This window comes from Microtus ochrogaster, unplaced genomic scaffold (genome assembly GCF_000317375.1).
Source record: "Microtus ochrogaster isolate Prairie Vole_2 unplaced genomic scaffold, MicOch1.0 UNK32, whole genome shotgun sequence".
Classification (NCBI taxonomy): Eukaryota; Metazoa; Chordata; class Mammalia; order Rodentia; family Cricetidae; genus Microtus; species Microtus ochrogaster.
The window spans coordinates 798,319-811,690 of record NW_004949130.1 but is presented as its reverse complement, the minus strand read 5'-3'; the positions used below and the strand labels follow the sequence as shown (position 1 = coordinate 811,690).

The following is a 13,372-nucleotide window of genomic DNA, read 5'->3' as shown; positions in this document are numbered from 1 at the left end:
ACGGACTGTTTCTCCTAGCCGAGATGACACCAAGGCCAAGGTTGAGAACAACTTTTAATGGACAGTTCTCTACCCCCTTCCTCATGTTGGGCACTTCATTTGAGGAAATGAGCAATCCGTGGAGCCTTGGATTCTATGCCCTGCCCCTATGGGACCAGTTGGAGTGAGTTCAGTGTGTGCAGAATTGGGAAGCTAGGGAGCTTGAAGGACCAGAGCCCAAAAGCCCAGCTCATGGAACAATGAAAGCAAGCAACACAACAAACATAAATCCCTTTCTTTCTGTCCCATGAAGAGGCAAGGTGAGGTAAAAAACAAGGCTGTTAAAACACAGACAGTGACCAAACATCTCAGGAGAATGAAAATGTAGCCAAACTCCTGAACCCGTCACAGCATGGAGAAACACACGGATCTCTAGAGAAGGCTGGACCTAAGGAGCCTCTTCTACTTCTGACGCTGTGTACAGTGGCCTGTCTCCTCTACCCAGGGGTCTAGTGAGTGGTCCTGTGGTTCAGAAACCTGCCTAAGGATGCAGAGATGGGTGTGTGTCATTGGGCTCTCTGGCGCCCCCCCTACAGTCATCACACCAAAGCACGGAAGTGGTTTTCCTTCTTGCCTGTTGGTGAATTGTTGCTTGTGAAAGGGCCACCTGAAGATGAATGGCAATGTTGAGGAGCCCGGTCCCCAAAATGTCCTGCTGAGGCTCCCTGCTGAGAGAAGAATGTGAGGGGCGAGGGGGTGTTGTGGAATGAATTAACATAATGACTCAAAACTGCACTAATGTTTCACAGCTTTTTTTTTATTAGCAATACCAAGATAACTTATTGAAGCATTTTTAGTATTGTTTTACATTCCATTCATAAATGACCTAACTTGTAACTCAGCATACAGCACACGGAAAGATAGGGTTTGACACTTATGCAGGAAACTACAATTATGATAACTTACATGCCTTCATTACCAGGAACACCTTAATATATCTTCTAATTATTTCAACAACAGTCTATTCCAAAGCACAGGATAACCCGGTACACGTTTACACATTTCGCTTAGGTCGCCGTTTCTACATTGTGACTTTCAAGAGTGCTGCTTGTTGGGGTTTTATTGTCACCTGTTCCTGGATAATACGACGACCTGACACAATATTAAACTAGCAATATTTCTGCTTAAATACTATGGAGAAAGATAATTACTGCACTTTTCTGTATTCTTCTAAAGTGTTACAAAACACATGACAATCAGACACAGGCGAGGATGGCTGACGAGACTCGCATGGGTTCCCAGCCCTGTGAGCTCAGGTGAGCTGGCAGGACATGCACACTGCCCCCAGTCAGGTTTTCACTGATCCAGGAACCTGCCACCCACCAGGATTTGTCAGTCGGGGTCTGTGACATGGAGTGAATTTCCTCGCTCACTCAGGTTACTAAGCCTTTGCATCCATTAATACTGGGAAATATCTGGGGGCAATGTTTCCAGCCGCTCTCGACTCTACAAGGACTGTAGGCTGGTGTGCTGTGTGCACACACATACCTGTGCCAGTAGGAATTATTTACTCAAGACATATATGTGTATATGTTCTTCTGTTGACTTTGCATGGTTAACAAGCTGCAGATAAACCACGAAGGAGCACGGACAGACAAGGGGAAGTCCAGACAGAGTGACTAAGACATGGGGTGTCACTTACCTGAAAGAAAACACGTAGATTTATTAATTCACAAACTGTTTGGGGGCTAGAGGTGCGTGGAAGTGAGGGCAGGGCCACAGTCCCTACAGTTTAATAGAACAGATGACAATAGAGGAATACTTATAATACTTGGTCTCTCTGGCTCTGGCTAGTGCAGGACTAGGCTACATAATTAGAGCAAGCTAGCAATTAGGTATAGAGGTATTATTGATCAGCACTAAGTAATAGGACATAATTATTACCTTATTTGAAACCTGGGCTTTGCATACAACATCTGAAAAAAAAAACAAGGGAAGGAAGGAAGGAAGGAAGGAAGGAAGGAAGGAAGGAAGGAAGGAAGGAAAAAGCATCCCGATTCTTTCTGCAGCTGACATGTGACCTGAGTCTAGATAGATAACTGTCATTTCCAACCATCACTGCCATTCAGGCAGAAGTCAAAGCTTTAGCCCAGGCCTTCTGTCCCACTGTCACACACCGGGTTCCACCAGCCCAGCACGTGTCTGTTCTGACTCGTCCTCAACTGTCCTCCCTGATCCCAATCTTAACTCGTTATCAAAGGAGGGAAAACACAGATTTCTTCCTTCCTTTTTATTTCTTAACAAAAACACTTGGCTGTGATTCCTTGGTTTCATGCAATCCCCAAAGAAATATGGATGCAGCCACCAAGATGAACTCTACCAGACTTTTCTCCTATTTCAGAGGCAGTGTTGATTCAGACAGTAGCTCTGGAGCCAAAACGATGCAGCAAAAGGCAAGAAACATAAACAAGGCTAAATGTCACCAGTGTTTGCCGACTCACAGCTACCATCCATTTGTTTGTTCTGAAATGACGAGTGGACCATTTGGCAAACACAATGCCATCCCCACAACAGTTCTGTCATCCTGCCGTGCAAGCGGCATCACACCAGTCCCGTTCCCTCTCATTTAAAAAGAGGGAAGGAGAGGGAAAGAACGCTGTCGTCAGAGGGGCTGTCTCTTTGTCAGGCAAGGCACCGCCATGCAGCCCCGGGTGAGGGCAGAGGAGAGCCCCGCCAGAGTGCCGTCATCAGCAGGAGAGTCTACCTACAGGATGCCACCTGGGAGCACTCCCATCAGTCAGACACAGACTCTCTATAGTTTGCTGGGAGGTCCCCAACAGGGCCAGACAAGCACAGGGAGGTGGTGCTTTCCAGGACCTTAGGAGGTTCTGTCCTCCGGTTTTGCGGTAAGTCAAATGGCCTTTCCTACTGGGAAAACGCTACGCCAAGGAATGGGCTAGGAAAGAGGCTGAGACAAATCTAAAAACGGTCAAACTGGGAAAGGACAGAGAGGGGAGCAGAGTGTCTGTTCCAGCCTCTGTAAGCAGCTGTGTGCTTCGGACTTCTTAGGCGCTCAGCAAAGCACCACAGCGCTGGACAGAACAGCAAGGACCGCCCGCCACACACACACCTCCGTTCCTTCCACTCCCTGGCATGTCACTCTCCACAGGATTGGCTGGATTTTGTTTAGGCATCCACACACTTTGCAGAATGGGATTTTGTGGTTATTGTCCAGTGTCATTTCCTTAATGGCACCAACTAGGTTCGGGGACACAGCATGTATCAGCTACCACCAGCAATGCATCGTGACCCACGCTCAGGTGTCTGCACGTCTTATGGTCGACATGAGTGCTGCTTCATGTACCAACAACAGCTACTGTGCTGGCTAATTTTATGTCAGCTTGACACAGGCTAGATTCATCTGCGAGGAGGGAACCCCAATTGAGAAAATGTCTCCCTAAGCTCTGACTGTAGGCAAGCCTGTAGGGCATTTTACTAGTCGGTAATTGGGAGTGACCCAGTAGGCAGCACCCTCCATGGCCTCTGCATCAGCTCCTGCCTCCATGTTTCTGCTCTGCTTGAGTTCCCACACTGACTTCACTCAAGGATAGACTGTTACCCGGACATGTAATCCAAGTAAACCCTTCTTCCCTAAGTTGCTGTTTGGTCATGGTGTTTCATTGCAGCAACAGAAACCCTAAGTAGAACAGCTGCCTTGGGCTTCCACTACCTTGCCACAGACCTTAGCCAGTTAAAAAAAAAAAAAAACAGAACTTATAATCTTATGCCCCTAGGCACCTGTTTTATATCTGGAACTGAACTGAGTCCAAAAAGAAATGGTAGCCACTGGGATGGTGACATCACAGAGATGAATTTCCTGTTCACGGACTGCAGTGTGGAGACATGAGGAAACAAAACTCTCCATCACACTGACGCCATCTTAGTGCTAAAGGGACAAAGACTTGGGGATGTACCATCGCCTCGTCGCTGCACCTTCAGGTGGGCACTCATCCTACTGAGACATCTGTCCCAGGCTCTTAGCTGTTTGACATCTTCCTTCCTCCCTGTACTTCTGTCTGTGGAGAGCCAGCTGCCGTAGGGCTAAGTCGCAGCCATTCTGTCTCTTCTGCCTGTGGTGTTGTGAGGGGATGGAAGGGGTACCCCTCTGGAGGTCCTCACATGCACACGGCCTCCGCTAGAAGGACTACTTCCCATTGGCTGGTGGGAGCCCTGCCTGCATCATCTCTCTGTCCACCAGAACAGTGGAGGGCAGGCTTCTCCATCTCTGACTCTGGCAATGACCCAGGAACATCCCTCTTCATGCCAGAGCCTGTCCACTTCCAGCCCGTCCCTTGCTTTAGCTCATAAACTTTCACTGGCACGCAGTAACACCGTCTACAGCTTCTTTAGTGCTACCAAGCATAGCGGAGTTGAAATAAGAGGTGCTCCTGACTTGTCAGCTTGGAAACAGTTATCCTCAACCCTTCAGAAAATACATGCTGACCTTTGGCTCTAGGGTGCATGGCTGAAAGACGTGTTCTGGACTGCCAAGGCAGAGAAATCATGGTGGGACAGAAGTTGCCTCTTAAGACAATGTGGTTTGGTTATGGTGTCTCATCACGTCAGACATTTTAGAACACATGGTGGAGCGGGATTTTGATGCTGCTGCTTCGGTATGGGAGGCAGGTCCCCATTCTCTCGTCTTTGCGAAATGCAGTGGGCTTTCCTTCCACAATCTGGGTTGAGGCAGTTTTGGAATTCGCTGAGCATAAGGTGTTGGGTCCTGGAGCTATTCCTGTGTGACGGCCTTGCCTTCCCACTGACTTCCTCCCACCCATCAGGATATCACTCGGGCTGACGGCTACTGCACACAGGGTCTCATCACCACCATCGACATGCTGATGGATCCTCCACATGGGGCTGCCCTTCCTCGAGTGGTAGCAATTCCAGGCCAGAGTTAAGGGGAAAGGAATTGTGCTCCCCCCCACTTCCAGCCCCTTAACTTGACAAGAATTTCGCATCATCAGGCCTAGCTCCGAGGGCTCAGAAAAGGACAGAGAAAATCATGTTTGAGAAAGCTAACACAGAAATTCCAGGCAGCTCTGACTGGTTGCCTCAGTTTCAAAAGGCAAGGTTAGGGGTGGTCCAGTTGGTCCCAATCCCCCACACAAGCCCTGGGGTGAAGTGTCATCTTTAGTGTTTCTATGTAGCGATCTCCAGGTGCTCTGTGGACCAACTGCACTGTGTGTGCCTTGGGTTGTGCCTCCCACACCTTCCTGGTTCTCACAGCAACATTTCCACAGTGGCTCCGCAGGCTGGACAAGGAACCTGTCTGCCCTGCCTGCCAGTGGACGCCCACAGCTCTAGGCCTCACTTGCCCCCTTATTCAAATATGGCGTGAAGCCTGCTCCGTTGCAAAGCCGAGGTCAGATCCACTCTGATGATTTGCAGGCCACAGCGAAGCTCTCTGGTGGCACAACTGTGCCTTTCTTACACCGTACAACAGAGTAAGGGTGTGTGGGACATGCCTGGATCCTAAAAGTCACCTTCAGCAGCTAGGATGTCACGTGATGAGATCAGACCCGTGGCATCTAACCCTCTCTAACAGCAACCTAACAAACTGCTCTCCAGCTGATTCTTAGAGGCCTCGGGATCTCCCATGGGATCTTCTAGAACAAGTCCCTGACACACTGACACAACAGCCTCAAAGCAAGGTTCTTTTGAAAAGTTACCATCTTACCCCCTATAGGGGCATTACTATAGGACTCTCATCACCTAAAAGCCTCTTCGTCAGCTTGCTCTCCTGCACCCAAGTCAGAACGTATTAGCTATATATAAGTGGCGAGTGCAAACTGGCCAGGACCTCAGGTCTAAGCACCTGGTGACTTAGGTCCAAAGTTCTCAAAGTTAGCAAGCGACAGTGCAGTCATTAGCGTTATCGCCTGGGTGAACAATGCCCAACACACAGTCCCACATACAGGCAGGAGAAAAGACACGTTTCCTGATTTGCCGGTGGGTTCAAGAGGGGTTCCTGATTCTGTCGGGGTCTACGTGACGCAGGCAAAGATTTTATGTTTTTTTTTTCCCCAAGTACTTTTACATCGTGGGAGAAGAGAATTCTTCCTTCTACAGAAGAATTGTGAATTCCAGCCACCAGAGATTCTGGGGCATCCAAGTGGGATTCTAGGCTGACTGAACCGATGAAATGAGGTTCTAAACTCAGAGATGAGCAATCTGGGAATAAGGCATAGATTTGGCAAAGTGCAGCTCCACGAGGAAGCCTAGCTGCTAGACCTGTTTGCAAAGCGACATCTACTTTAAGTGAGGCAGAGAAGAAATAAAGGTTGGGGATAATTTAGGGCTCCTGCCTTGAAGCAGGTGGTAGTGTAGCACTTACAATACACACACTGTTTCAAGCAAGAGAGAAGACTAGACCGAGGAAGGGAAGATTCCGGTTGTTTTCCTCTGAAACACCCACTCTCAGCCAGGGTGACCACTGCTCTCCTGGGTTCTAGGACACTGCCACATCCAGCAAGGATATGAGATTACAATTACTTATGCTGGGCCTGATGCCTGAGGACCAGAAGACAGGAAGAGGCATCCCACCTGCCACCAAACCACACCAGAAGCTTCTAGAAAAAATGGGGACCAACTGAAATACAGGAGTGATGCTCTCTGGAAACAGGTGGCCAGAGGCCGGAATGAGGTTTGGGAGAGTATAAGGAGCAGGGACCCAGGAAGCTTTCACTGGCCCAAAGGTCTTCATGCACTTCAAAAGAGAGGGGCTGTGCCTTGCATCCCAGAGTCTGTTGCCTAGGGACTAACAGCTTGAAAGACCAGTGTTTTGCATAGGCCACGGAAAGGGAGTGGTGTGAGCTGATGTCTGGGGAGGGGTTAGAGACTCCTGCTGGCTCTGCGAAATCTCAGGAGACCCAGCATCTCCCTACCCCATGCTGCCCCCTCCACCCGCTGCCTGATGCAAAAGGACACCACTGGACAAGCTTCCTCAAGGCAGGCAGCCTTTCTTCCACACTGATAGGAAGATGAGAAAATTAATGGGGGTAATATGAGCTCATTTCAATAATAATGAGCTTATGCACATGCCAGGTTTTGATCTTTTCTGATGCGTGGATTCCTGGCAGGAATCATGGTCCTATGTAGGTAATTGAAAGAACTGAAAATAGACCTTTAAAAATCCTCAAACAACAACAACAACAATAATAATACTCATTAAACCACTGCAACCAAACTTTAAAAGAACAATGAAAGAAAAAGATTTAAATACCATTCTCTTTGGAAGGAAGTGGGGACTACTGGGCAGACATAAATCCCTTCCCTTCTTTTAAATGTTGTTTTTAACAGCTTCAAGAGTAATGAATTGCACACGGTTAAAAATAGATCCGGGGTACTGGCTAATGGGGCCGTGTGAATCATTCAGTATAGAGAACCATCAATATTTTTTTTGAGCTGTCATAAATCCATTTAGTGATTTTTGACAATTCAAAAAGGTATTTCTGACTACTTGATCCACTTCTCAGTGAATTAGGGAATGACAGAAAAACAAAAAGAAATTTATCGATTTAGATTATAAACAGCCTAGCTTTATGTTTTCCGCTCTGTGCTGAAGGAAACAGGATGCTGAGGTTTGGAAATGCTCCCTTGTGTCCAGCCTTCCCTCTTCTCTCTTCTTCCTTCCTCAGAAGAAGGGTAAAATCTCTGAAATTCATTCATAAATTAGATGGTACAGCCCACGCTACTTGTGTATCGTGGGAATTCGGGGGGTGGGGGGTGTACAGGGAATAATACACGGAGCTGCTCTTTGCAGACCTGATTTCTACACACGAACAACTGGGTGCCAAAGACATGATGCTGATCCTCCCTGCCCACCCCAATATCTGTTTGATCCAACTCTGCTGTGGGACTGTGCTTTGTAAAATCTGGCATGACTACGGGGTAACAATATTCTTGAAGGAGGGAGAAAGATGTTGATTCCCCAGATCAGACAAGACGACAGGCAGGTTAGACAGACAGACACAGACAGAAGGCAACAACAGCAGAAGGCTAAAGTCACAGTAACTGTCATTTGATGTGTCGCAGGTGAGTCACAGACATCCCAAAGCCATCTCCCCGGTTTGGGGACAGTCCCTTGCCACACTGTCAGTGTGGTGATTTGGAGACAGTCCCTTGCCACACTACTAGTGTGGTGATTTTAGTATCCTCTAACTCAATAAAAGGAGCATAGGGGAAGCAGATCATGGTAAAGCAATACGCGATTCTCTTTAGGCATCTTTTTTTTTTTTCTTTTTGAATGAGTTAAATATGGGGAAGTTCACAAGTCACCATATCTGTTTGGTTTTTGGTTTATTTTTTTTAAGGTAAATTTTCTTTCCCTCCCCAACTTATGGATGAAAAATGAGAGGAGAGTTCACACTCTGATACTGTCTCCTTCCCATGCCTCTGTTACAGGCATTACACAGAGAGCTGGACCCCAAAAGTAATGAAACTTGACTTTCGTGATTGTCTACACTGACTATATAGCACTGTTTTTTAAGGTTCAGTTTAAAATTTTGCTAATGGGTACATCAACCCCATTTTGTTGTCACTGTTGTTGTTGTTTTTTTAATGCACAATTTAGCAGTGATGTTTTGGGGGAAATGAACTGAAGGAAGAGGATTCTAAAACTTACCACACAAGTCTGGCCTCTTGATACATCCAGAATTTGCTGTGCTGCTTGCAAGCCCGTTAAAGGCTGCTAAGCCATCGGCGCTGTAGGCCCTGAGGACCGACAACATGCTCATGGGTTTCTCCAGCCCTGGGGGACCCCGCTCCGGCTTTGGCAGCCCCGCTGAGGGGTCCTGGGCAGGAAGGAGGCCTGGGTTGTGCCACTGTTCCTCTGATGGTTGGGCTAAAGGTGAGACCAGTCCCTGGATGGGCTGGGAGGCGCCTGGAGGCAGCAGGTTGTCACTGCCCTCGTTGCTGCCATCCTTGCCGAGAGCAGACAGTGGCTTGCTCATCATTTCCGGTTCGGTGTCAATCTCCTCGTCCTCATTGTTTTCTCCCTTGGAGGAGTCCATGTCCTCGGAGGAGGCAACATCTGAGAGGTCATCAGCAGGGTTTTTGTTTGCGGTGTCCGGGATCAGGAGAGGGGCGTCCTCTTCCAGGTGGGTTTTCCCATCAGGATTCTTGTTGGAGCAGGAGCCAGGGGCCCCTGAGCCAACCATAGTGGGGTAAACACCAAACTGTTTGTAGAAGTCAGATGGAAAGGTACAAAAGGTAGGGTCCATGTGGCTGGGCCACTGGCCACTCTTCTGGTCCCCTAGAGTCTCTTTTGCTGGTCCTTGGGCCATCTTCTCAGGAGCAGAGTCTAGAGCGCCGACAGCGCTAGACAGGGCCATCTCTTTGTTTGATTGTATGGAGGGCAAGACAGAGACCTTGCTGGCCTCCCGTGCCTGCTCTTTGCAGTTGACTGTCACCCCTGTGGGGTGATCTTTGCGCTTTGCTTTGCCCAGGTGGTTTGCCTGGAGGTGAAGGGCCATAAGCTCCATGGAGGATGTGGTAAAAGCACAAAACAAGCAGCCGTGCCACGCAATGCTGTCTTGCATGGTCACGGAGGAGCCAGGGAGCGTGGTGGCATCTGGCCGCACAGATAAGTCCAGAGGCTCGTACTGAGATTTCTCAGACTTCCTCTGGGAGGGCTTTCCGCTCGCTCTCTCCTCTCCACCATCCGTGGCGTGGGCTTTCATGGGATGGACATCAGATGGGACTTTCTCTTTTGTGTCTTTCTTCTTCAGAGAGCCGAGGACGAAACTGTCCATGAAAGCCTGCAGGGACCCTTGGAAATTTACACCATTGCTCATGATGCTTTGATAAGCCCTTCCAATCTCTGAGAAGTGGGCGCTTTTGGAAGGAAGGTCGGAGCCTTTTAGGGCATCCGAAGACAGCTCTGAGGACATGCCAGTGGCCTGCCCTGCGTGATCTCCGGAGGAGAGCATGCCTGATGTCCACTGCTGAGAGGCAGGACCACCTCGGAAGTCGATTCCGGGGAGACCCTTCAAAGCCCCCCGCAGAATGTCTGGCCTGATAAACAACGGCGCTTTGCTGGGGGTCTCATCTTTGTGCTCTTGGTTCGGGGGCTGTCCTGACAGTGGCCCGGCTCCATTCTGTCGCTCCCGATGGTGTCGCTCCAGGTGATACTTCAGGGATGCTGACTGTGTGCCAGCGTAGTCACAGTGAGGACACTTGTAGGGTTTCTCACCTGCAAGAGAGCGATGGAAGAGAAAACCAAGTGTTTATCTCATCGTTGGTGTGCAGAACAAGGCTAGGAGGATCAACATTTGTTCCTTGAGACAAAGCAGCCCAAACTAATAATTAGCCAGAGAACGACTGTTTTTTAATAGAAGAATAATTTGTGCTCTTAAGCTTTTTTAATGATTTTGTACCATTGGGGACTATTGAGGGATGACACACTATCTACACACAATTAGCTATCTTTTTCTTTATCTAACATGTGAGAACGACTGTAGATTTAAAGGCTATGATTATGAAAATTAAGCATAATAATTTCGACCACAGTGATCATTAAAAGTAGAAGTTTAAAGAGACGGCGTATGTAACAAATGAGTGGCTTCGAATATTTTGTGTATACAAGAGCGCTAGAATTTGTTTAAATTATACACATGGAAACCATTTTTAAACCTAAAAATTCTATGGCACTGTTACGCAAGACTGAAATGAATGATTTAAGCCTTGCTCCACAGTAAATCATGGATATAATTAGCAAATGGCATTCCGCACAAGCAATTCATCATTATTTGGAGGGCACCATTCCAGACGGGCTCTGATATCTGCAGACCTACTGCATTGTCTCTAAATAAAGAACTATAAATACCGATTCTATAAAATATTAATATCATTACAGTGCACTGTGATGGCGGGATGTAAAGACATATTGTTAAGATGAAAAGCAGCCGATAAAACTTAAGAGAAAAAGGAGTAATAAAAGGCACCGAGTATATTTAGTTTCTGGATCTGAAATTAACATTATCTACTGGTCTTTGTCGAGCCCAGAATTTGTACTAATGGCAGCGCTGACGCTGAAGTAGTAAGCTGTGTAATTTACCTGTAATGGGCGCTTGCTGAAGAACAAAAATAGCTTTAAAGTGTGTTTTGGAACATATAAGATTATTTTCACGAATTAAATATTTATTTGAATCCAACACCCAACTTCCATTGTTCTTTGTGTGATGAAGAGAGAGCCCCTTAACAGACAGCTTACATGGAGGGCAGAGGAGGATGTACACAAATGTGGATTTAAACACATCCCAAGAACTTGCAGGCTAAGACTGGCTCTTTTCTAGACTCTGCCCCCAGAAAGCTCTGGGGAAGAGAGGAGTGGGAATCATAGCTTTTAGCTCACAGTTCTCTGTAAAAATCTACAATAATTGCTCCTAGGAAGCCCCCGACCCTCCCCGCCACACACAAACATGCCCATCTTGTCACCTTGTCCTGTGTGCTACTGTCAAACATCTAGGAAGCCAGACAATCACTCGTGGGGGAGGGAGTTCTGAAGATATTTCACTGCCTCTAATCTTGGGAGTATCGGGCAGAGACTCCCAGTTCTCACAGCAGAGGGTGTTCTGGGGTAGTAACAGCCCAGGTGTTGAACAGGAGACGCCGTGTGCACTGTGTGCTTGAGCTAAGGGACACTCCACCTGCCACATTCCGATGAGGGCACCAAGAGCTCTTAATGAATACCACAAGCAGCTGGGGCCTCCCTGGCTACTTCTGTGCCCTTGGGGTCTACTTTCTCCACAGCTGTCTCGGCTACATCAAAACTGTAAGCCTGGGGCTGGAGATACGGCTCAGCAGCAGTTAAGGAGGCCTGGCTGTTCTCTCTGGGGACCTGGGTTAAGTTCCCAGCATCCACACAGTGGCTCACAGTCTCTGTAACTCTGGTTCCAGATGATCCAGGGCTCTCTTTTGGCCTCTGTGGGCACTGCGTGTACATGGTGCACAGACATACATGCAGACAGACACTCATATAGGCAAAATAAAAATAAACCTTAAAAACAAACTAGACATAAAGAGGCAGACTTTACATCTGTAAGGACCATTTCCCTACTGTGAGATTCAGGCACCGTAAGGCACTGCTGATGGGCAGGGAACCGCTGGCATCTGATCAGCTGATGACCCACTTGACCCTATCTGCTGAGCCTAGTGGCTAGGTCCAGTGAGGGGACTGGCAGGGAACACATGTCTGGAATCGGGGATCCTGACTGACAGGTCAGTGCAGCCTGGGTAGGAGGGTGCAGCAAGGAAACAGCCACATAGCTGAGAAGAGCAGGCACTTGAGATGCTCAAGCTGCTCTTTATAAAAGCCCCTGGAAGTGGTTGTGTGCATCTATAGACAAAGCATGGTGGGACGATGCAGCTTTGACTCAGGCCTGAGGTGGGTGGGGCAGGACCACAGGGGATGTACAGAAAATATGTGTTTATACTTCTCGGGGCTGCGTGTTTGAACTGTACACTGGGGTGTTGGTTCTCAGTCCACCCTGTGCAAGACAAACAGCAGGGAGTCAAGTAAGGCAGTAGTGCCGGGTCCCGAGGCCTGGGATGGGGACCAGAGGCTAGCATTTGCACAAAGCGTCACTTGTATGTAATTCTGGCGTGTATATTTACTGTAAGGACTCTGCTAAAACCAACATGGGGCTGCCTGGGGTGCTTTAACAGGAGCTGATATCTGTCTCTCTCACTCTGTTCTGAACTAAGAGGCCTAAAAATATCAGCAAGGTTCTTGATCTTTCCCCATCCCTTAGGAGCCCCCCTGCATCGTCTGCATGGGGATCATGGTATAACTCCCTGAGAAACATCCCCAACGTGAGAGCTGAGACATGATGAACTTTGCACGGAAGACCAGCTAGACACCATGAGGTATTTGGAGAGGCTGAAATGGAGACCGGTCGCCCCATGCCTTTCTGTGCTCCACTGGATATAGGGTCCTGTCTTGGGATATTTGCATTCTCAGCCTGTAATGTGAGATTTTAAACCACGTGTCCCTTGAGGCCTTGTCATCATTCTCAACTCACAATAAGCTTCACACTAAGACCCCCCAAAGAGGCCAGAGACCTATCCACACACGTCTCCAGAAACGTGCATATTTGAATGAATAAATGAATGGATGAATGAATGCATGCACGAAGGAGCACCTCCAACTTCAGAGCACGCTTGCTGGCCCTGGGAACTGAAGGGCTTCTTCCGGGATTTATTTTTATTTTTCTCTTCTTTTAGATATACTTTTATATTCTCTCTCTCTCTCTCTCTCTCTCTCTCTCTCTCTCTCTCTCTCTCTCTCTGTGTGTGTGTGTGTGTGTGTGTGTGTGTGTGTGTGTGTGTG

General features: G+C 48.0%; 1 protein-coding gene across 6 annotated transcripts in view; it reads right to left on the bottom strand.

The window, feature by feature from the left end:
* Znf536 (zinc finger protein 536) overlaps nt 1–13,372 on the bottom strand; it is a 453,184-nt gene that overhangs the window by 149,250 nt on the left and 290,562 nt on the right. For 5 of the 6 annotated variants that reach the window (XM_026789909.1, XM_026789911.1, XM_013354210.2 and 2 more), the window contains exon 6: nt 8,666–10,234. In XM_026789909.1, coding sequence (XP_026645710.1) covers nt 8,666–10,234 — 1,569 coding nt within the window. Of the gene's footprint in view, nt 1–778; nt 1,682–8,665; nt 10,235–13,372 lie in introns of those variants that run through there. The other variant, XM_026789912.1, reaches the window with a different exon arrangement.